Source organism: Nansenia antarctica (genome assembly GCF_963989245.1).
Source record: "Nansenia antarctica genome assembly, chromosome: 4".
Classification (NCBI taxonomy): Eukaryota; Metazoa; Chordata; class Actinopteri; order Argentiniformes; family Microstomatidae; genus Nansenia; species Nansenia antarctica.
Genome location: NC_137689.1, coordinates 21,234,657 through 21,259,182, shown reverse-complemented (window position 1 = coordinate 21,259,182; position 24,526 = coordinate 21,234,657). Strand labels below are relative to the sequence as shown.

The 24,526-nt window shown below is 43.9% G+C and overlaps 1 protein-coding gene across 1 annotated transcript in view; it reads left to right on the top strand.

Moving 5' to 3' along the window:
• Positions 1–5,021: 5,021 nt before the first annotated feature.
• The window catches only part of LOC308156587 (seizure protein 6-like), a gene marked incomplete at both ends in the record, with an annotated part of 112,243 nt that continues 92,738 nt past the window's right edge, over positions 5,022–24,526 (top strand). Inside the window, one exon of the mRNA XM_080529963.1 lies at positions 5,022–5,106. Coding sequence (XP_080386089.1) covers positions 5,022–5,106 — 85 coding nt within the window. The remainder of the gene's footprint in view (positions 5,107–24,526) is intronic.

The window sequence follows — 24,526 nt, the reverse complement described above, 5'->3', positions numbered from 1 at the left end:
CAGCTGTGATAGAGCGGGTGGGAAAGGCAGAGGGAGGTGAAGAGAGAGAGACAGAGGGAGATATACTGTAGAGAGGGGGATAAAAAGGGAGAGGTAGAGAGACAGAGAAATTTACATTAGCCTACATAAAAAATGTTGGGCATTTGGCGACGCCTTTTGACGATAAACAAATGTTTTTAACGAGTTAAGTAATTGAAGTCATCTAACCATCAGTCATTGCATAGGACCAGGGGCCATTGGCAGTCACAATGCTAGAAGAAGGAAGAATTATTATTTTAATTTTAATTTATTTATTTATAGTAAAGAAACTGTACAGGGGGTAGTGGGGATGAAGAGGAGGGACAGTTAAGATGTAGCCTGAAGAGATGGGTCTTCAATCTATGGCGGAAGATATGTAGTGACACTGCAGTCCTGACAGCAGTGGGAAGCCCGTTCCACCAGCGGGGGCACCAGCACAGTGAAAAGCTGTGACCGAGTAGCATGACTGAGGCGGCTGTGTCAGATGGCCAGCTGAGGTGGAAGAGCGGGCAGGGGTTTGGGGGCTAACCATTGCTTGCAAGTAGTGAAGGGTGGCTCACTTTGCCGCCCGGAAGACAAGCACCCGGGACTTGAATCTGATGCGAGCTGCTACCGGGAGCCAGTGAAGAGAGCGAAGGAAGGGGGTTGACATGGGAGAACTTGAGCATTCTTGATGAGCTGCAGAGTTCTGATGGTGGAGACGGGGAGCCCGGCCAAGAGTGCATTGCCGTAGTCAAGGCGGGAGATCACAAGTGTCCAGACCAAGAGTTGTGCTGCTTCTCTCGTGAGGAACGAACGTATCCTTCTGAACTTGTAGAGGAAGAATCTACAGGAACGTGCATTCGCTGTAATGTCACCGCACAGGATAAGTGGTTTTCAAAGATCACCCTGAGATTCTTGGCTGTCAGGGAGGAGGTCACAGTAGAGTTCTCTACTGTGATGGAGAAGTTTTGGAGAGGGCAGGCTTTCCCAGGGAGGAAGAGCAGCTCAGTCTTGTTAAGGTAGAGCTTGAGGTGGTGGGCTGACATCCAAACAGAAATGTCTGCAAGACACGCACAGTTGCCACCTATGAGTCAGAGGGGGGGAAAGAGAGAAAGGGTTGAGTGTCATCTGCGTAGCAGTGATAGGAGAAATTATCGAGCCAAGAGATTTGGTATACATTTTTACTTTTTGGGCATTTAGCAGATACCTTATTCCAAAGCGACTTACAATCAATGCATTTGACTAAGCAAGTGAATCATCTATCCACTAGTCATAGCAGGAAAAAGTAATCTATGCTCAGGCTTGGACCTTATGACACAGGAGAAACAGTACAGGGGGGTAGTAGATTTCTCAGGAGAAACAATACAGAAGCAGAAGCTTCTCTGACTGGATGGTGAAGTTACCCGGTAGTGAGAGCGGTGTGCCGTCCTCAGGGAAGAAGCTGAGAAGGACATCCATCCCTTCTAAGAAGTGGCCAAGCTGATAGATGTTGTCCGGTGTAATCCTTGTCTCTGTGAGAGCCAGGAAGTGGAGGGACATGAAGCCGGCGTAGGCTGAGATAGCCTCTGCTTTCCGGACTGCTGCCTGGCAGTTCCAAAGTCTTCCCGTGACAGTGAGGTCGTGGACAGTTGAGCATGGTGGGAAGATTATGAATGGTTGCTAGCAGAGGTGTAGCATTGATGAGTCCTCTTGAGGGATGAAATAACAGGAATGGGCGAAACCACACTGTGATATTTGCCGGTATAGAGATAGAGGGTTAGTGGGCATTACAAGTGTAGATGGAGGCTCAATACACTCAGAGTAGTGAAAAAAGAATCAAATAGAATAATATACTTAATAGTTTGGCCTTCTTCTCAGGCCATCCTCGATGGACTCCACAGTTTGACTTCTTCGTCCTCGTGTCAGGAGGCTGTCACAGGGGCTGCCGCTCTTTTACCAGATGGATAGAAATGCAGATTCTGTAATTGCTGATGACTAGCAGGGTTGCAGCCCCTGGCCCCCTAATGATCAATGAATGACCGGACAGGTTTCACTCACTCACTCCAAATGTATTCAGACAATGTCAGAGGTGAGCAGGGACTAAACATGTTTCGGGGGCCTCCTACTGTAAACTGAGAGCAATTGACTTAAAAACAGGTAGCTTTCAATAAAAACTAGGGTCCAGGAGTGTAGGCCGGAGAGCCACAACAACAAATCCTACCAGCAACAACAACTACCAGCAACACTGTGATGATAAACACGATTAAATTAACTTAGCTAGATAGACAGGCTTCACTCACTCACTCCAAATATATTCAGGGAGACAGGGAGAGACGGAGAGAGCGGTAGAGAAAGAAAGCAAGAAAGAAAGAAAGAAAGAAAGAAAGAAAGAAAGGGAGAGCCCGGAAGGAGAGGGAGAGATAATGAGAATGAGAGGAAGAAAAGTAGAAAGAGAAGGGGAAAAAGGAGAGACAGACAAAGAGACAGAGACAGAGGAGTGTCTGAAATTACCATGACATTCAATTTACATACATTACCGTTAGCCAAGGGAAATGAAATATACATAAGTCCCAGAGAATCCCAGCCAGCAAGGAGAATCCCAGCCAGCGAGGCCTTAGTGAGCAGACTCTGTAGAGATGTGACAGTGTGTGAAGGCAATGCCTAGTCATGACACATCACACCTTGGCTTCTATGCCATGTGTAAGAGGGTGACTAGAATAGACAAATGGCTGCAGTTAACAGACAAGGAAAGCATGTTTCACTGTCAATTATGATTTAGTGCGATTTAGCGTGTCTCAGGTTATGCAGAACGTCTAAATAACATCCATTTGTAAGTTTCTAATGCTTGCATAATTGTGGGGCTGTGGGGCTTCTCTTGTTCAGTGTCATTCTTTCATTTTGTGTATTACTCTATTTCTGTTTCTCAGGAATTGATTATTCTTGCTCTGTCTGGTAGTGTGGCAGCTGACTTACCTGTAGCTGTGTATGTGTGTGTTCTGCACACTGTTTCAGCTCCTGCAACACTTTATCTGCCTACTGAGCTACATCACTGAAACGATAGCTGGGAGCGCTGAGGCTAAGCACATACAGTGTAATGATGGCTCCCACATGCTGTCAGAGCTCAGCACAGAGAAACATGAAACTCCAATTCTCATCTCAAGTGTTAAGCCATCCAACTCCATATTCAGAGTCAGACCAGAGACGTTATAGGCAGCTACACATGAAATCTAAGTACATCAAACCCAAAGGGGCTTGAAAAGAAGTGTTCCAGGTTCAGATCATACTGTATAAATACTGTATATTGAAACAAATTATGTCAGTATTTACTGTATATACTGCCAAGCTGCTTTAAAATGCCGAATTTCACCATTGTTTCATCATTGCTACTATAGTCAACCACCGTCAAGATTGAGAGGCTACAGGGTTTTAGTCGACAATCATGTATCATTCATATTAAGTCTGCTGCTCCTATACTATCATTTATGAATGTTACTCTTTATTGACTATATGGTCCCCCTTACAGTATTCACTGAGTGGGGAATGGCAATATGGAATATGGTATCATTACAAAAACAAAATCATGTGGACCGTTCAATAGGGGTGTAGAATGTATTCACATATCAGGTGGTGTTCCTATTTATTGTGCATGGTTTTCATTGATGATTGCTTAACATCTCACCATTGCATTCCAAGTGTTTTCATGCATTTTATCTTTTAAGATAAGTTATTGTATTCAGAAGAACATGAATTGATGTTATCGCAATTTTTAAATTAAGCACCAAGCTATAAATCTAAATCTTTGACTTTAATGATGTGAGATACTATGCAATCGATAGTGTGAGATCTGTAAGCATCAGCAACGTCTTACAGATGAATACATGGAAAAATATGCATATTTTGAATACATAATTATATTCATACTTCTAAAGTGCTTTGGGTGAAAAAAATATATAACGTGATTGACAATCCTTACTGAAGTGGTCATTAATTATAATTACAAGTTTAGTCATAAATCATGTTCATGGTATCCGTAATCACAAAACTGCTTTGGAGGACCAAGTGTAAGCCACTACCATTGTAAAAACAATCATTTTCATTAGTTTATTCTTAATAACGTACTTTCTGTCAGATCGGGAACACTATCTGACAAGGGAACACTATCTGATATGACACCGCCCCCCTGCACTCAGGCCCCCCACTACACACGTCTCATAACTGAACATTTCTCCTGATCACAATTCAACAACAACTCTTTTTCAAATCAGAGAACATCATCTCAACGAAATGAAAAAAGTTGCACATAAGTTCTTCGTCTTTGTAGTTGTGCATCTCTTCCACCTTTCTACACCCCCCCCCTACTAACTTCCACTTGCCTAAACGCTGCGGGACAAACTCGATAGGAGAGGCGAATGCAAACAGAATGGAAAAGTTGGCTTGGATGGAATACATTATATAGAAAAACCTACAAAACTGCCAACGGACTACCCTCTCGTGTGTTCAATAACCCTCCCCCCAATAATTATTGAACGGTACCATGGCATATTATATCCTCATGTCATCCTCGTGTTCTCACATATAATTCCAATATTTGCTTTAGGTCATAACTATTGAAAGTTAGAAAAACCAGTTTAGTGGTAATTTTGTCGGACATTAGAAATGCACATTCTACAACAGAAGCCTATATTATACGGACTAGGCTACTAACTTTTCGTGAGAGCGGAAGTTGTACCGCTTGCTGACGCTAGGAGCTGTCCATGGTGCTGAAGCGTCAGCGGCGTGCTGTCTTCAAGGTGCTGACAGCACACAGAGCCAGCAATCCGCTTACAGAGCGTTGAAATTAAACGGGCTCTGCATTTCAGTTGATACCTGTCCAATCTCCTCACTGCTCGACTTGCTCAATAAGTGTAAGAGCACCACGCCTTTGTGTTGTGTATTCACAGATCTAAACGATATTTTATTATCCATTTGCTTGTTTTGGTCTGGAAAGTATTTAATGCAAGGACGTATTCTGTGAGCGGAGAGCGACTTCGACTTCAGTAGACATGTGTATGAGAAGAGACTACCAATTAAACCTCCTCGTTACGGTGTTGATTCTCGCTGCTGCGGTGTCAAAAATACACGGACAAGGTAAGAACTTGATTATGTTATACGTTATGTATTTTGGGGGAGATAATGCCAATCTGATTCAGTCGACTATTTGCGACCTGCCCCCAGCTCCGCGTAGTACCGTGCCACACAGTTCCTGACATCAAATCTACAAGTGTGTTTAGTGCACTTAATATATTTATAAAGGCATGCAGTAAGTCAATTTACAAAAGGCCTGTATTTTGGAACTGTCCTCTTTGGATATAATGGCCTCGCATGGTCGTCTTTGTCTAATAATCTAGGATAAAGCAACTTAAATCACTTGAAAAGCTGAAACATAAATGTCAACACAACCGTCAGACCATCGTTACTATTAAAGCACAGTGACTACTGTACTTTAGAATAGCCTATAGTGCACAGTTTCACTCTTTTAGACGTTATCAATCAGCATCAATATCGATCTTTCAAAATAGGATTACAGTTGTGTTAACCGTATATGAATACTGATATAACCATATACTCATTTTTGATTTAGGTCTGATAAACGATTAAATGAAATAGAAAAGAGACCCGTATATGATTGATATCAACTTAACTAGGCCTACATTCCATACTACAGTTTCCTCAGAAAACTTATTAGCCATGATTCATTGTTATGATTCATTGTTCCTAAAACCTGTCTGGAGTGAATTAGCATACAGGCTTACCATTGTTTATCCAAGTTTGCTTTGGTTTTTGAAACCCCACTTCAAGTGCTTTCAATCCAAGTTCAAATTATTAATTGTAATGTATGCCTGAATTACTTTGTCTTAACCCGACCCCAAGGCTTAGTAAAACGCGCTGAAAAGCACAATTCAATCCAATACTTTAGCAAGCAATTAATTGTCAAACAATTTACTGGGATGTGGCAGAATGTATTTAATGTACCACAGAGATAAGACTAGCCAAGGGGTAGGGGTTCACTCAGCATCCATTTCCGTCCGTTGTCTGTATAAAATATGGACTGGGCTGGATTTCCAATGCAGTGAAATAGGACTATATTCGTTGTTTATTCATATCTATCTAATATATTGACTAATAACATTGTCCTTATTGATTTGAGCTAAACGTGTGTAATGTCCAGGGTTTTACGATATTTTCGCCGCACAGAGCATGTTAATTAAACATAATTGCAAAACAATTACTTTATTGAAGGAGAGTGACTGATACGCACATGCGCAGTCTGGCGAGATCCTCTGCCCTCCGATTCTGACGAATACCATCACAATTAAGATAGGCCTATCTTCCCACTTCCTTATCCAGCTACTTTCACAAATGTATATTACCAGATATCACTGACAAAACTCTGCACGTGTCTGCAGTGGGTTTCACATTGGATTGGGTACCATTAGATTTCGAGCCACTCAACCGTCTCATTATAAACAATCTTTGATGCAACTCAGCTGGCTTGTGTGGTCAGGTCCATATGGCAGACGCTGCTAGGTAATGAGACTGTAATCCTCAGGAATCACTGAAGATTACTGACCGAGCTGTTTGACACAGTTGAGTGCTTCTGCAGGAAGCGCCTTTCAACCCATTTGCCCTGTGATTATTTCTTTATTTTCTAGTATGGCATCCCACTCAGTCTCCCTTGTCTGATTTGTAGTGTATCTATGATAAACAAAACCTTAAACATCTTAAAAGTCATGGTAAACTTAATGCACTATTGATAGAAAGCTTTATTTGTATTGATTTTGTATTGAATATAATACAGTATTGATATGAAGCAGTATTTGTGTTGATTGTATATTCTCCTCCTGAATTTAGCCATAATTTCTTTATGAGAAATCTGAAAACATATGGTGAATATATATAATATGGAGCTGAGGTGAATATCTAACCAATATGCTCCAACCAGCAGATCCATGATTTTAGTTTTAATTTTTTCGGTTGTTTCATTACCACAGAATTCACAGGCAGGTATCAACTTCAGCTGCAGCAATCTATGCAAAAAGTACTCTGTCGATCCATCCTTTGCAGTTTCAGTAATATCATGTAAATAACATAAGCTAAATGCCATGCACTGTTCAGGCTCTCTACACAGAGATCCCATCAAAGGCTTTATGAATAAGACCCTATGAATTGCAAATTCCACACTGTATGAACCCATTGGTTATTTGTCTGAAAGCTTGGCGTATTGCATATTGAGTACCAACTATAATGCTTTTTTTTCTCCTGCATCAACACATTCCCTATCTTTGTATTACAGTCGTCCCATGAGACAATATGGAAATGTTGAATTTAAATATCAGACGGATCCTTCATCAATGTATAGTATGTTCTATTCATGCCTGATGTCTCCTCTATTTAATGGTGAATTAAGACTTTACTTGGCCAACCATCATAACTTTGCCATAACCATGTCTGACACGTTCCACTGTCCAACTGAAGACACATTGTTTAGATAAATCCATTGTCTAGGCAAATGATCAGAATAGAATACATGTTGGTTTGTCTCATAACAGCAGTACATTAATCATGTTTCTGAGATCAGTGATTAGTGCCATTAATAATGACAGCATTATTTGGGTCTTATGATAGTTCAAGTAAACAGCTCAACAGTCTCTGCAGTGATGGTCTACTGTCTAGTGCTTAATATGAGATCTGTGAATTGTGAGTGCTTAACTGTGAGAGCTCAAAGTATCCCAACAGCCACCCTCGTTAACACAGGAGCATCGTCCGCTCACCACTCAACACTCTACGGAGGAGGTACTTAATGCACACACTATTTTTAGAGCACAGCAACCTTTGACAGGTTCCATTAGTGCATGCAATGCTGTAGCAATTAAAGGCCAACGACACGCAGGACAAATATACAGTATATTCCTTTTTCCATGCAAACTTGAGCAATGCTTTTTCTACTTCACACACTCTCCTCTCACTTCTGCCAAACATGTCCATCCTGTTAACATGTTGGAGTGGGATCTGGGAGATTGGGGAAGGGGATGCTTTATATATCCTGCACAGCTCATTAAATGAATTACGAGCCCTTCCTGGTTGATGGAGCTCTCTTTAACACGCCGCTGTTGGTTGGAATATTGTTCGAAATAGGAAAAACTGTGATTAGAATAATGAGCCATTCAGCGCCTTGTCGCTGAAGAATAGAGTATTATTACTGATGGTTTGCGCATGATGAGGGCTCAGAGGCTGGAATATATCCTGACAAAGGCTGCTTATTACTACAAGTTCTCTGAATCAATTTAGATTGAGGAACAGAGATTCTCCGTCAGTGTCCAGCCTTCACAGATGTTCTTGTTTCCAGGAATATGGGACTGAGATGGAAGAGATGGACATTCCTACTTTCAGAAAAAAATATACATGATGGGGAAAAAAACTGACACTGTCAATATTTTATCCCAGTCGAAAGCTTTTAGCTTTGTTTCTTTACATCACTAGCATGCTGGTATCACTCTATATAGTCTCTTAACTCACCATGAGGAGAGAAAGCCTGTCATTCATGGGAATGTGAAGATCGTTTTCTCACAGCGTGTGTTTAGGGTGGGGGAGGCAGTGGACTTCCCATTCAATTAAACTGCATGCTCTAGAATTCTGATCATCCTGTAATTCTCGAGGAGGGATAGAAAATGTTCAACACCTGTTTTTTGGATTACCGGTGATTAACTTCATCAAGGGCTATTCAGCGTCTGTGCGCTGTCATAATTAGTTTCGCTTTCCTTCAGCTTGTCAATTGTAAATGAGTCATTATGCCAGAATGCCCCTTTTCCGGGCTTGGCGCAGAGATGCCTTTTCCCTGCCTCTCTCTGCCTCTGTCTGGCTTGCTCTGCCTCCTGGGTGGAGCCTACAGGACAATTGAATACTGCTATTTCTCCAGCTCTCCATGTGCAAATCGTTTTATTTCTTACAGTATGTTCAGTGCTTCATATTTTCCCTTTTCAGGCCTGGTTTTAGGGGGCTTTCTTTGGGAATACTGAATTCATATTCATAGCTTTATACAGTATAATCATTACAGACTGAACCCTGTGGCTCATTTAGGGGGTAAAAGAGAGTTGACTTTAGTCACGCCTTTTTTCAGTAGCATTGGCTCTTTTGGATGCTGTTCAGCCAGTTGGAGTAGCCTGGGCCCAGCAGACCCTGTCTATAGCTTGTTGGTGTTAGATAAGGATTAGATGAGCAGGTTCTTCAGCAGGACTTATCAGCCTTTTTCAGAGGGTGACGGTCCCTCTCATCGCTCTCCTCGTAATCTCCAGTGGGATGAAGCACATTTAGCAGAGTCACCACTGTGGCCGTATCAACTGAGGCCTTGGAAAGCAGTAGGTAATCTTGTCAGGAGAGGATGCCATCACTCGCAGCCTCCCCATTTATGATGTATCACTCTCAACAGCGAGGGCCGGGGCGAGAGGCAGCTGAGAGAGGGTCAGGGATTTAATAAAATGTGCCAAATCCAAGGTAATGAAGATAAATAGTACTTTACCTCACCGCCCACTATGTGCACCTCTATCCGACCCCTGACCTCCCTCTCTCCGCCTGAATAGAGTGATGGCTGCCCCCTTGTCAGAGCACTATAGAACGGACTTGGTTTCAACTTGGCCTCCTTGAAGGCCTGTTGCCTTATCGATCCTACCACTCTCACACTAAAAAAACAGCCAGACTCACCACAAGTCTCCCCCGAGGCCCCCCCCCCCGCCCCCTTCCTCCCTCCCTCCACCACCCCACCTTTTCATGCTCTGCCAGGCTGCGTACACACCTCTCTAATCAGGACTGGCGTGGGCCTGGGCTGCAGAGGAGCTGGCTCTCTGAAACGATTAGGGCCGGGGACAGCTCCAGCTCTCTTCCCCCTGTTCTCGATGCCAGATCCCATCTAGAAAGCACTTCATCTGGGGCCGCGGCGAGGGCCGCGTAGGGCCGGTGAGCGCAGTATGGTAGGCAGCAGGTAATAGCCTGTGTAATATGTTTGGAGGAGTAGCTTTAGTATTCACAGCCAGAGCTGACCTCAGGCAGGCAGGTCCACCCCCACAGTAATTTCCTCTGAAAAGATGTAATTGAATTCATCAGGAAGGGTAAACATATTCTAAGTAGCAGAGTGAGATAATGATGTTGTGGATAGATCAAGGAAGGGGATAGCAGCTTCACCAGTAATTGGAAATTGGCCAAAGCCAAACAGAAACAAAAAGAGAGGGTAAAACATTGTGACAGATTATGTTTGTATCGCCCTCCCTGTCTTCTGAGACATGGTGTTGTAAATACCAGTCTGTGAAGGTTCTACACCAAGGATGTAAAAGTCATTTTGGCCCAGGGGCCACTTTTGTCTGGAAGGCAAATGTGTTCATTCGGACATAATGTTATCAAATAATTGTTTATATGATGCATTATCCTTAATTCATTCATGGTTTTAGTCAGTCTGTTTTTATTAAAACATTTTATCAGTAGGTTTTTAATAAAATAATAAAAACACATGGTGAGCCACATGTTTGACACCCCTGTTCACATACATAAACAGCAGAAAATGATATATAACAACACGGTCTCTTCTTGGGAAATTAATTCCTTATGTTTTCTTTTTGCCAGAAATGTCTCTGACTGACCAATGCAATGCATTAATCCCTGTAGAAGAATATTTGCTTTTAGTGATTTGTTCCCATGCTGAGGTAGGAAGCAGTGCATTCGTTGATTGTTTTGTGCTTCGACAGCAATGTCTCCTGAAAACACATCATGTAAAGCATATTTTCGACTTTATCTGATTGCAATTTGTGTGTGTGTGTGTGTGTGTGTGTGTGTGTGTGTGTGTGTGTACGTGCGCACCTTTGGTTGTGTGTGTACACTATGTATGTTTGTGAGTGAACAGAAATCTTGCTTGCTCCTTCCAAAACAGATCACAGGGTTTCTTCTCAAATGAATTCAAATTTGTCAGGAAAGTGAAAAACAAAGTGAAAAACATCCCATTGATGTGAACGTTTGAGCAGTCTAGCTTACAGTGGGAAGAGGCTTGTTTCGTGGCACAGGAGCACACACACTCTTCCATTCCCTTAACAGCAGAACGGGACTGTGCACCTATTTACCAGTTACGCTCCACTGTTCCCACACACACATGGGCTGTGTGATGTGGTGGTGAGGTGCTCATCCTCCACACATGTCTAGAGGTATTTAAGCATGATCCCAGAGGAACCCGCAGCGTGTAGAATTTAGAGGTTGTTATGCCGACCGCCATGTCAGAAATATTGAACATTGTCGCTCAGGGCGACAGTTAGAGCAGTCATTACATCGTCTCTCCTCCTCTCCTCCTCTCCACCCCCCCCCCTCACACACACCCCCACACACACATTCTCTCCCCACTTCCTGGTCTCCTGATGACTACCAAGGAGCGCAACATGCCTGTTCTGTCAACGCGGTGAACAGCATCTAATTAGGCTGCTCCTCTCTGGAATGGATTCGTTGGCAGTGGAGCCGGAGCTGGGTTAGGCCCTTGCATTGATTGGTCTGTTTACTTATTCCCTAGTAAAGCATGCGGCGGATCTGTGGTCACACAGCCCATAGCTGTATAACTGCATCCCACATACACCCACACCCGCACTTGCACCTGCACCCGCACACACACACACACACACACACACACACACACACACACACACACACACACACACACACACACACACACACACTGTTGTCTCCACTGCACTGACTTAAGTCTTTCATCTCAACAAACATGCCTGGTGATACACACACACACACACACACACACACACACACACACACACACACACACACACACACACACACATCAGCCCCACAGCCCAGCGGGGACCCTGTGTCAAAGAGCCATTGATGGGCACAACAAAGACACAGGAGAGCTGCATTGTTTTGATTCACTCATTCATTTACATCTACACACATACAACAATATCTAAATGTTACCTTCACTATTTACTTAGCTTTGCTTAAGCATAGAGTAACTACACGTAAGCAAAGCTTATTGTTTCTGGTTATCCATACATTATAACCATTGAGGGACTAAATGCCTAGTCAATAAGATACCAATCATAATGGATTTTTTTTCTTCTATTAATTTCAATGCCATTGACTATTCATTTTGTCTAACAGAACTGACAGTGAAACTAAAGCCGCACATGAATAGGACAGCCTAGGTTTTTGTTACAGCGGCCATTGCAGTTGAGAGGATTGTATCTGGGCGGTGAAATGAAGGGCTTGGTGTGCCCATTCAGCCAGCCAGCTCCCTCGGAGACTGCACTGATGAACAATGAGACAGACAGTGCTAAATGTCCCTGCGCTGAACCTCCCTCTCCCACGGCATTTTTCAATGCATTTGAAAACAGAGAAAAGAGCAGCTTTTGGAAGGCTGATGTGATTATCGAGTGTGTGAAATAGTATTCTTCTCCAGCCATCTTGTATTATATATTTTTTATCCGCTCTCCCTAGTGTAGCGGCAGGTATATGTGAACGTGGTCGCCCTGCTTCACGTGAGGGACGTGGCTCTCAGTAGGATGTCTAGGCCTACCACCGTTTGTGTTTTTATAGTTCGCTAGCTCGTTAGATGAGAGCAGTGCAGGACTGGTTGGTTTTATTTTTTCAGATGTCCTTGAGCCGTTTCTGCTTTGAGTATTCAACCATGTGAGAGTTTGTTATTTCTCCCATTTCTCCCCACAGATTTCAGTCGTCCTTTGTCAGTTTTATGCTCTGTGAGCCGGCTTTGCACATCTACTGTCAACTCAAAGCTGCCTCGTAGCTGTAAATCCCTGTGTAGTCTGCACTTCATGAGTTGTAATGTGATTGTTTGAGCATTTATTATGAGCTCGTAATCATGCCAATCATTCTTGATACAATTTAGTTATCAATATATTATACTAGATATGATATGTGTGTTATATGTAGGCCTGTCACTGCAATGTGATGTAAAATAATAATTAAATAATTTAGCCATTTAGCAGACGCTTTTATCCAAAGCGACTTACAATTACGAATTACAGGGACATTCCCCCTGGAGTAACTGAGGGCTAAGTGCCTTACTCAAGGGCACACTAGTAGTGGTGTGGTTTCAGGCGGGATTTGAACTCACAACCTTCCGATCACAAGTCCAACTCACAAGTCCAACTCACTATCCACTAGACCACCACTACCCCATGTCTGATGTCTGAAAGGAAAGTAACTGTGGACGGAAAAAAACATGCCTCTATCAAACAATCTACAGAGCTGTATACCGTATGTTTAATGATGTCCATCATGACTCAGAGACTGTGCATGTGTGTGTGTGAGAGAGTGAGAGAGAGAGAGAAAGTGTGTGTGTGTCAAACACATATTTTTGATACCATTCCTGATTTCTGCCTCTACTAGCCTACACTAGTGTGGGGTCCACAGTCATACAGCTCAGTGCCCTAAAGGTGTTTCTGCATGTCTCTCCATGTATTCCAGCCCATGACTGCTGCGTGTTGTTTGGAAATCCAATCTTGTCACATCAAGCGAGGCCCCTGTCCCTTGCCCCTGGCACAATGCGGCTGATTGACAGCTCCTGGCTGGGGAGATATGTTGCTTTTCTGAGCTGTGCATGAATGGTGTATGACTCATTGCCAGTCTGAGTACAATTTGTAATACTTTAGTACCAGATCTCAGTCTGCAGAGAACGTACAGATGGAGCTGGAACACACACACACACACACACACACACACACACACACACACACATACACACACATACACACACACACACACACACACACACATACACACACATACACACACACACACACACACACACACACACACACACACATACACACACTATTATTTAGCTGTTATTATATTCAGCCTTAAAAGGAAAAAGGAAGTTCAGGGAGTTCATTCCTTTCAGTCAACTTGTCCCAAATGTGTGTGTGTGTGTGTGTGTGCGCATGTGTAATTAAAGTAAGTAAGTAAAATTTTATTTATATAGCGCCTTTCGTACATGAATGCAACTCAAAGCGCTTTGTGTGTGTGTGGCATCTGCCAGTCTAAGCCATGGACATCTTCTGTTTTCAACTCTCACACTGCAAACCTTTTCTGTTTGTTGTGTGTGATGTGTTTCCCGACCTGTGTGTGGGAGGAGTGAGTCAGAGGATCTACTATAGATATCCTGTATGAGGAAACAACACTGAGATATTCATTCATTCATTCATCACTATCACTTTGTGTCTGTTTATCTATCACGCTAAAACCTCTACGTTAGCATGCTGGCTGTTTCATTTGAATAAGAGAATGTATTTCATGACAAAGGGGGATAGTAGCTGGTATGGAGAGAAACCATACGTGTGGCTAAGGAGTGGGGGAGGAGTCTCCATGAGCCTTGGCTGTGTGTACATCCCTGGATTAAATCTGGATTACGGCTGCAAACAGAGAAAAGGAACTATGACAGTAGGGGGATGATCCTAGCCACGGACAGGGCTGGAGATTGGGCTGCCCACCACAGTTCACACACAGAGCCCACAGAGGCTGCAGGCCTGGGGCGACAAGGGCATGATGGTCACAGTGTCTCACACTAATGATGCCACTGCACCGGTTGAAGACGAATCACAACGCTTGTTGTGTTGTTCGTGACATACTGTCGGAAAAAGAGTCAGTTGTCAGGGTTATTGTCAAAAACGGCCTCCGCCATCTGCCATCGACCGAGAATGGAGGTGGAATTATATAAGAAATAACATTTTTAATACAGTCCTAATCTCCGAATCCAAAATCTGATTTAGTGAGAGACTCACTAGACTAATGCTGCTCCCCGGAACACATCCCTTCAGCCCATAGCATTGTGTGTACTACAATTTGCTCTGGGTTGTTTTAACAAGCTCTCTCTGAAAAAGGAAAGCCAAAGGCAGTGGTTGTACTGTGCCTCACTGGCAGATGGTCCCAATGTTGCCCCCTTGTGCTTTTTTTTTTCTTTCTTATTTTTCTTTTACACCACCGACATCAGTAACATCACACGCTCGGCTCCAGTGCCTGTTAGCACAGACACTCCTTTGAAACTGCTGCTATAATGGGAGGCCCCAGATGTTTATCAGTCCATTGGCTGTGGGACGGAGGAAGAGAATGCTATGCCAAAGATTATTCATATGAAGGCATCCTTTGAGCAGACGTCCTTGATGTCGCTGCTATCAACGTATCTCACACGCTGTCCTGGAATTGCACAATTTGCCACATTTCCCGTGAAATGTCCCTCTCCTCCGTGTCTTTTCATCAGAACAAATGCAGCCTGCCTATCACAGCTGTCTATGAAGTGTGTGATGTGTGGAGAGGCCAAGAGACAATGGCAGAGGCAGAGCCCCCCCCCGTTATAAAAAAGGTTGAGGTCTCTTATCATTTCACCAATACACAGGGCCAGGGACGGAGATTCGGATGTCGATTGATGTCAGTTGTTTTTCAATTTGTTGTTCATGTTTTCCCCCTCACAGGGCTAGGACACAGTGTATTTCCTACAGGCCTCGAAAACACACAGAGCATAGACGCTGCAGATTTCACACCAACTGGAGTATAACATCTCTAATGAGATTACAGCAGTGGAGGCATGTCCTCTATTTTCATGGCATGAATTGCGCTTTGGTTCCTTCGAGGTGCTTTTGAAACAATTTGACGTGAGGTACCTCGAGAGGGAAAGAGAGCATAAGGAGAGAGAGAGAGAGAGAGAGAGAGAGAGAGAGAGAGAGAGAGAGAGAGACAGAGAGAGAGAGAGAGAGAGAGAGACCTGCCCACCCATCCCCCTGCGGTGGTGCATGTTGTAGATGTGCTGTTTAAGGAGGCGTCATGTTGTAGATGTGCTGTCTAAGGAGGCGTGCTACTTCATGGATGTACCTGCACAACTCAGAAGCCACTCTGTCAACCCCACAGTCTGTCAGAAGCCCTCTCCCCTCTCTAGCTTTGGGGGTTGACTTGTTTGTTTTTGCCTAAGTGCTCATCTTCATTCTGAGAGTAAACAACTCTGGAGGATTCTGCGATGCCCAAAGATCTCACCACCGAGTGTGGCACTCTGCACCAAATGCAATTACCTCCTGTTAATGAAGCCCCCCCCCCCCCCTCTCCATCCCCCGTCCCCGTCCTGTGTCTGGGTCTCTCCCCCCCTTGCACCCTGTCTCAGACACACAGAGCAATCAACCTGACGAGGGGCCTAGTGTTTAGGACGCGCAAGGCTGTTTACCTTCGCGTCAGTGTGAATTGATGGGGCGGCAGAGACCCCGGCTTGATGTGAAAAGCTCCGGCGTTGCTCCGGGAGAGAGCCAGGCGTCCTTACCTCCGAGGCGGCTAACTGAGTTTGACAGAGCTGTTTCTGCCGAGAGGCTGCAGGGAGCCGCCCTGGCCCCGTTCCAGGACCCACACGGCTTTGTGTCTGTGCGAGCAGGGTTGAGGAAGTGGTGAGAGGTAAAGTGCAGGGAGAGGAGGGCTCAATAACCCCCCCGGTGGACTCTCAGCAGGCTGGCTGAGACGGGCATCACAGGACTCCTCCCTGCCAATGGGACGCCGGAGCTGCTGACTGCTTTCTTCATGATAACCAAACAAAACAAAAGAAACACACCGGAGATGTCTCTGTTGTTCCTTGCTCCGTTTCCCCAGGGGGGGGGGGGCTTCTCACAAAAGCTTTTATTTTTAAGTTCTGAAGATTCCTTCAGGGACACAAGTTTGTTTACTGCCGGAGTCGGTAGGAATAAGAAAAATAGTAAGCAAGCAGCGACCGTTTCCGTGGAATGTCAATGGAGGATCGGCCCTTCTGCAATAACTTACCTATCTCTTCGTCGTAATGGACTGTAAAACAGACACCCACACATGCATGCATGCCAATAATATCCTACTGTAATGCCCCCAACCCACTGTCTCCCTAGCCTAACCATCTGACCATGGCTGTGGTTGTCCTCAATATTCCTTAGAGACGCTATGCTATATATAGTCCTTAGCATCCCAATTGAATGATCTAATACCAGTGCTCGCGATATCATCATCGTTGAGCTATTCGGGTTTAATTGGGATAGAAACAGTAGAGATTGACCAGAAGGATGAGTGAGAGAGAGGAGGGGAGACATGCAAGACATGTCGAGGGTCGGAATCGAGCCAGGAACCTTGCGGCTACGTGGTAGGCACATTAGTGTACTGTGCCACTAAGCGCTCCTGAGCTGTTCGGTTTTTGTGTTCTTGAAGTTTTTCTGTCATCAGTCACTGACTTTATAGATAATGCTGCTTTGTGTTTTGGGACAGGGGATTGGGCAAGTGACAAGCCACATCAGACGTTGGTTTCGGATCAACCAGCTTGTGACTTTTACAGACTCACTACTGCCAAGAAGAGTGGATCAGCCACCTGCTGTTATTTTATCCCCATTTTGAGGATGGTCAAGTAGTCTTTCCTGCCTCTTCATTCTCTTGGTTCATTAACATGTCTCATGTCTCTTAGGACCAAGCTCTGGTGCAAAGCAAAACAGGGAGACACACATTTATATGCAGTACTGCCTAAAATACTTGCTAAATAGATGCAAGTGTTTGCTACTCTCATTATTATTAATATTTTGGGATCCGCCACTGCTATGTAATTTGCATGGTTTTCTGTGATTGCAATAACATTTTAATATGAACAGTATTGATATGATTTCTGCAAAACATTCAGGCTCTGAACGTTATGACTTGATCACTAGAGTGTGTGTGTATGTATGTGTGTGTGTGTGTGAGATGCTTACCGAGAGAGAGAGAAAAGGGAGAGCGGACGAGAAGAGAGAGAGAGAGACAGAAAAAAAGAGCGAGAGAGAGGAGAGAGGGAGAGAGAGAGAGAGAGAGAGAGAGAGAGAGAGAGAGAGAGAGAGAGAGAGAGAGAGAGAGAGAGAGAGAGAGAGAGAGAGAGAGAGAGAGAGAGAGAGAGAGAGAGAGAGAGAGAGAGAGAGAGAGAGAGAGAGAGAGAGAGAGAGAGAGAGAGAGAGAGAGAGAGTGAATGGTTCTATGTGAGCCAGATGAAGGAGGAGGATGGGTCGGTGAGTGTCACTTCTTCCTGGAATGCCTGTTTCTGTCTTCTGCCAGTAATCCCTTAAAACAGGCTGGATCCCATACATACAGTGGGTAACATTCAATATGAGAGGGTAATCCTCCCTAAATATGAAATGAAGAAGGTCTCGCAGTGTAAATATAGGGCATCCCTGTGAGGAAGATTATGCCAATGATGCTCTCAATTATCTTACTGTGGTGAATAATAGCCATGCCTGTCTTGAACATTAGGCAAATTTTGTCGGTCGTGGGGTTATTTCTGATAGACCGGATGATGATGTATGCTTCACATCTAATATGTTTTTCACGTTGTAGTCTGAACAGAATGTACCGGAAACAATGATGAATTAGCCAGAGAATATAGATCACAAATGACATAACCCGAGTCCAGCAGTCCAGTTCTTCTCCAAGAAGAACTACTGCCTTGTGTGCCAGAAACAAAACAAAAGAACCATTCACACAGAGACTGTTCCACAGAAGCACAGTCTATCTTAAGGCAATGCATTTGATGTGTTATTTCCCATCTCCTGATCAGAGTGAATTGACTGTAAATAGTATCTTAAGTACATTTGCAGTGATTGGGTCTTGGGCCCTGTTCCCAAAGATGCCCACGCCGCAAGCGCCCGCCCCCTGGTCAGGCCTGGTTGACTGCATTGGCGTAGGGATACAGGCGCTGTGGAGAGAGGAGGCACAGCCAATGGGCACAGCAGACATGCCAGTTTGGCTGCAGGGCCATACAGGAAATGGCTTGTATTACAAATTGCATTTGCTGGAGGTTTAGCAGCTTTTCCTGGGGATATGGAAAGGAGGGAACTAGGAGAATATTGTCTGTTTGGAGGGAAGGAACAGCTAAATGAAAAGCTCCCCGGGACTGATTGACTGATCATATGGTCTGTAGTGGCCTATCCACAGGGTTGCTCTGGAACTAGGCAGGAGAGCATTGGGCACGTTTGTCTATATAGACTATAGTGTGTACTACACAAATGTTGCTGGAATCTTACATTAATTTACCACTTCGGTACTTGTACGGTCTTGCATGGCATCTATAAACTGGCATTGAAAAGTTTACAGGGTCTCTAACAAAAACGCTGTTGCCATTAGTCAATTCTAAAGGTCAATTGTGTTAGAAAGTGACCCAATGAATCTATTGTCCTCCTTCCTATAAATCTAGAACGAGGAGGATGAGATGCTGTTAAATGTATTCCCTCAATAATTATGTACTCATCAATTATATTTAAAAAACTAATACTTGGAAGTTGGAAATCAATTAAACCTCCAACACTACAACAATGGAAAAACGAAATTCTTTATTATACCAATATAGAGAAGAATTTAGCCATAGACAATAATAAGAAAGATCAGTTTGAAAAGATATGGGGAGAGATAGTGAAGGCCTTAGCTAAGACGTAAAGATAGTGCAAGAAACATAGTACTAAGAGATTAATTTGAGTATGCATTAGAATTATTAGTTAGATAAAGTATAGGGGGTAAACTGGGATAGACTTTAGACGGTTTAAAAAAAAAAGAAGAAGTGGGGCTTTGGGATGTTAGGATGTGTTGTGATGTTTGTCAAGGTGTGATGTGTTGTGATGTTTGTCAAGTTGTGATGTGTTATGATGTATATCAAGCTGTGAGGTGTGGTGATGTATGTCAAGTTGTGATGTGTTGTGATGTATGTCAAGTTGTGATGTGTTGTGATGTATGTCAAGTCGTGATGTGTTGTGATGTATGTCAAGCTGTGATGTGTGTGATGTATGTCAAGTTGTGATGTGTAGTGATGTATGTCAAGTTGTGATGTGTTGTGAGGTATGTCAAGCTGTGATGCGTTGTGATGTATGTCAATTTGAGATGTGTTGTGATGTTTGTCAAGTTGTGATGTATTGTGATGTTTGTCAAGTAATGTGTGTATAATGTTTTGTGTAAAAAGAAAATGGAAAATGAAAATAAAATCTTACAAAAAAAAAATGTATTCCCTCAACCACCTGAAAAAAACACAACACAAGGTTGACGATGTTGTCAGTTGATGCACAGCTGTAGTGCCATTCTTTCTTCAATATACAGACTGCTGTAGACGCTCAACTATCAAAAGCATTTCCTTCATATTTGATGATCCTTCTTCTCTTATTCCCTTTTCTTCATTCCACATTCAAACAGAATGGAGTTGATTCCAATTATTGTTTATTTGTTCGGATTCATGTGTTGATGTTGATATTTTCAATTTCTCTATTGTCTTTTCTACTCATGAGGAGCCCAAACGTCGTTCTCCCACTCTAGTACATATGTATTTGTTTAAACAGAGTTTTTCCTCCTCATTGTTGACCCAGACACACAGACAAACAGACAGACACTGACAATGACACAGTGAAGTCTCAAATCCACATGTTCATTATTCATTGCATAAATTGAAAGGATCCACGGGGACAAATCTTAAAGTTGTTTCCATGGTAATTGAAGGAGGATTCTTTCCAAGCAGGACCCAGAGGGGAGGTATAAATAAACTGTCAAACTTGAGAAAAGTTAACAAGACACAGGGGGAATACAGACACTACCATTAGCAGCCTAGCAGTCTCAGTATCATCCTTTTATGAGTCAGTGAAATGTCTGGATGACAGCTGAGACTTTTGAACTCAGTAACTGATCAAAACCAATATAAACTAATTGAATTATACTTTGTTTACAGCCTAAGTATTTACCATTGTTACAACCCAGCTCACTAGGGGAAAGGGAAACAACACAAAGCCAGATGGATTTGGATTTTATTTATTTTATTTTCAAGGAACTTAAAAATAGTTTTTTTAATACTGGTCAAAGACAAAAACAAGAGGAAAAAGGGCCTTTGGGTGCTGTTCAAACCAAACAAACAAATACGAGCTCCAAAACTATACTAAACTATTTGTTTAAGCACAAAACTCACAAAATTGTGTGTGGTGTGCGTGTGTGTGTGTGTGGATGTGTGTGTGTGTGTGTGTGTGTGTGCATGTGTGTGTGTGTGTGTGTGTGTGTGTGTGTGGATGTGTGTGTGTGTGGATGTGTGTGTGTGTGTGTGTGGATGTGTGTGTGTGTGTGTGTGTGTGTATGTGTGTGTGTGTTTGTCTGTGACAACAAAGCATTGAACGTCTATACCTGGTGGCCCAGTTGTCACAGTAATGCTAGTGCCTCGTTCCAATCAAACCAACCATTCAACATCACAAAAGCTGAATCACATCAGGGCAAGCTGCTACAAAACACAGCTCCCGACTGACAGGCTGGCCAAACTTATACACTCAACGTGCCCCGTCCGGATTAGTGCGCTGGACGGAATATCCCGCTCCAATCAGGATCCCCGATGATGCCAGTCAGGAAGTGGTCGGAGCCTCTGAACCTTGGAACAAACAAGCCTGCTTAACAAACACTGGGAGAGACAGACACAATAGACAAGGGGCAGGCGTCAACAACCATAGTTTGGACAGAACTAGAATAAACATGAGTGGTCTGGTCAGTTTTGAGACAGATTGGATGGCGGTATACCGCAACTGAGAGACAGAACAGAGAGCGGTTGGTACATACTGTACTCTACGAGCCGACGCTTACCGTCTCGTCCTCGTGCATCTAAAACGCCACTTCAGTGTGTTAGCTCCTCCTCTGTGGCTGTCAGTCAGCTTGGCAAGTTATAAGACAAACTGGCCCCTTGATCTCGGAGCTAAGGCTCATGGGACCCAGAGATCAAAGCCTGGATTTCTACTCTAGTTAGAGCCAGAGGGATGGAGAGAACGATAGATAAATGGGGAGAGAGAAGGAAGAGAAGGAGGCTGGGGTGGTGTGTGTATCTGTGCACGGTGCACGTGTAAGCATATTGTGTGTGTGTATGCCTGCCTATGTGTGTAGCTCTCTTCCTGGAGGACTGCCAGTCAATAGGGGGGGGTGGGGGGGCAGGTGGACAGGCTGAAGAGCAGCACAGGGAGTGGGCTCCATCAGAGAGACATGCCCCCCCCCATCCCCCCACTGCCTCTCTCAGACCCCCCTCCGTCAGACACACAGGCTTCTGATATCAGAGCTTCACAGCCCTTTCGAGGCACCACCGTGTCCACAGGGAGAGCGCGTCATGTGATCTTTGTAATCACCACAGCATATGGAATAAAATCAGACGTTGACTTCACTTTGCTCCCTCACAAACCATTTGAAACCCCTAAGACGAGAGTAGTAGATCACACAATGTGTTTTTAGCAGACTCTCAGCCTGGTCTGGACGATGGTATTCCTGAGCTAGCCCCTTTCTCCTCTTTCGTCATTGCTATTGTGTCGTGTATCTGCTGGACGCGTTCTCGATCGATCGAGATGAGAGACCAGTTCTGGTTTAGATGTTTTTCTGTGTTGTCGTCGTGATGTTATTGTCGTCATGGCAGGTGTGCTATTATGTATCCATAGCTGTATTTTGCATATTTAGCTGGTGGAAACAGTACTCGTCCCTCGGTCGCATGTTTATGTGGGAGTAATAATTAATGAGGTGCTGCGTATTGTCCTTTTGTATTTGAAACACTTCCTTCCTTAAATTAATTATGTTTGCCTAATGAATAATTTAGCTCCGGGAAAGATAATTTTTTTGTCAGGCAGTGAGCCAGTCCATTGTGGATGTTTAAGCAGTGTGCTGCATGTCTGACTGGTTTCACATTAAAGACTGTGACATGAACATTAGCAGACAAATGTGCCCCCCCGTTCCAAATTCCTCCCCATGACTAAAATATTACTACTGATTGTCTCCTGATAAGTGGCTCTGGAACAAACTAATTTAGTTTTACTGTGGCGGCAGGCAGACTCGGCTCTGAAATGCAGCCTTATTCCATTGGTGTTTTGAGTTCCATACATACTTGTAGCCCTAGCTAATATCGGAACACTGGCGTGAAAATGAAGATAAATCATAGAAAATGCTGTTTTTTTAAAAAGTTGCTGATTATCCTTTGTCATCACAGAGTCAGGGTCTCATTGTAAGTGATTTGCAGCACTTAACCGTCAACATTACCAGAAACTGTTTTAATAATAGGGGAACCACAAAGGGTAATGAAGGATTAAGATAGAACGCAGAGAGATTCAATTAGCTCAGAAGAACCATGCTGTTTGCAGCGGCACTACTTTGGAGCTGTTGCTATGGAAATTAAACATCATTCAAATTGACCCAGCAGCCTCTTAATTTTTTTTTTCAGTGACATCCAACAAACAATTAAGGCCAGTATGAATAAGGTTGCATCTCTGCTTTTGTGAGTTAAACATTTTATGAAAACAAGCTAAATTAAATCTCTCAATCCCTTTATTAGACGCAACCTCTCTGGCTGGATCATTAAAAAAAAAGTTGATTTGATAAAAAAAATATTCTCTCTATCTCTCCAAATGCCTTGATAAAGCTTATGATGCTAAAAGCATCTAATACAAGAAGCTAAAAACAATTTGCCGTCATAGTGTGCTGTCAGCTAGGGTTAGTTCTGTTGAGTGCTGTTGATGTTTCTGTCCTCAGAGACAAAAATAGACTGTTCATCCATGCTTGAGACTTTTAGAGGATAACATATATACAGTAGCAGTAACACAAACAGAACTGGCAGTTTCAATCCTGCTGCCCTCGGAGAAACATGTTCATAATTTAGCGTACAAACACACGCGCACAAGCGTGCAGACATGCACACATAAACGCTGCCAAATGCACACACTCTGCCAGGTACGCACACGCACACACACACGCACACGCACACACACACACACGCACACACACACACACACACACACACACACGCACACACACACACACACACACACACACACACTCAATGTCTCTCTCTCTCTCTCTCTCTGGTGAAAGCATGCCAAGGAAACATTGGCTCAACAGGGAAAGGGCAAATCCTCTTCAGCTATTTAAATTCCACCGAGCACATGGCACTGACAATTCCAAACTAATTAATAGATGTTATGAATAAAAACACTTTGATTATGAAAAAAGCGGTTGCCCTCCACCCCCTCGTGGGGTTGTCATTACTATGAGGACTCATGTGTGGTGAATGACTAGAGCATGCTAGCGGTAGACTGAGACGACTCCAGATGCCCTCCCTTGATTAAATCCCTCCGATGTTTTATTCAGGTCTCACTGTAATGCCCCCTACGCATCTCCCTCTGATTAGCCAAGCCTGCGCCAACAAGAGGGGCAGAGACATGGTGGATAGGAGGGCCAGGTCTGGTCAGGGGACAGAGCTAGGGAAGGGTGACCCCTGCAGGGCTGGGGCCTCCTCCTCCTCTCCCCCCCCCCCCCCCCCTCCCCCTGCCCTGGCATCCTCCACAAGTGCCCCCCCCCCCCCCCCCCTCTGATCCCCGTCTGCTGATTTCCCTCGTAGTCGTACTTTCTCCCTGGACCAATCCTGTCCTGTGGTTTGGTTAGAGGGTCTGGGTACGTGTGTGGCAGCGGCTGATACTTAGAATATCTCCCATATCCATTAACGCCATCATTAGGTTCCTCGCATGAG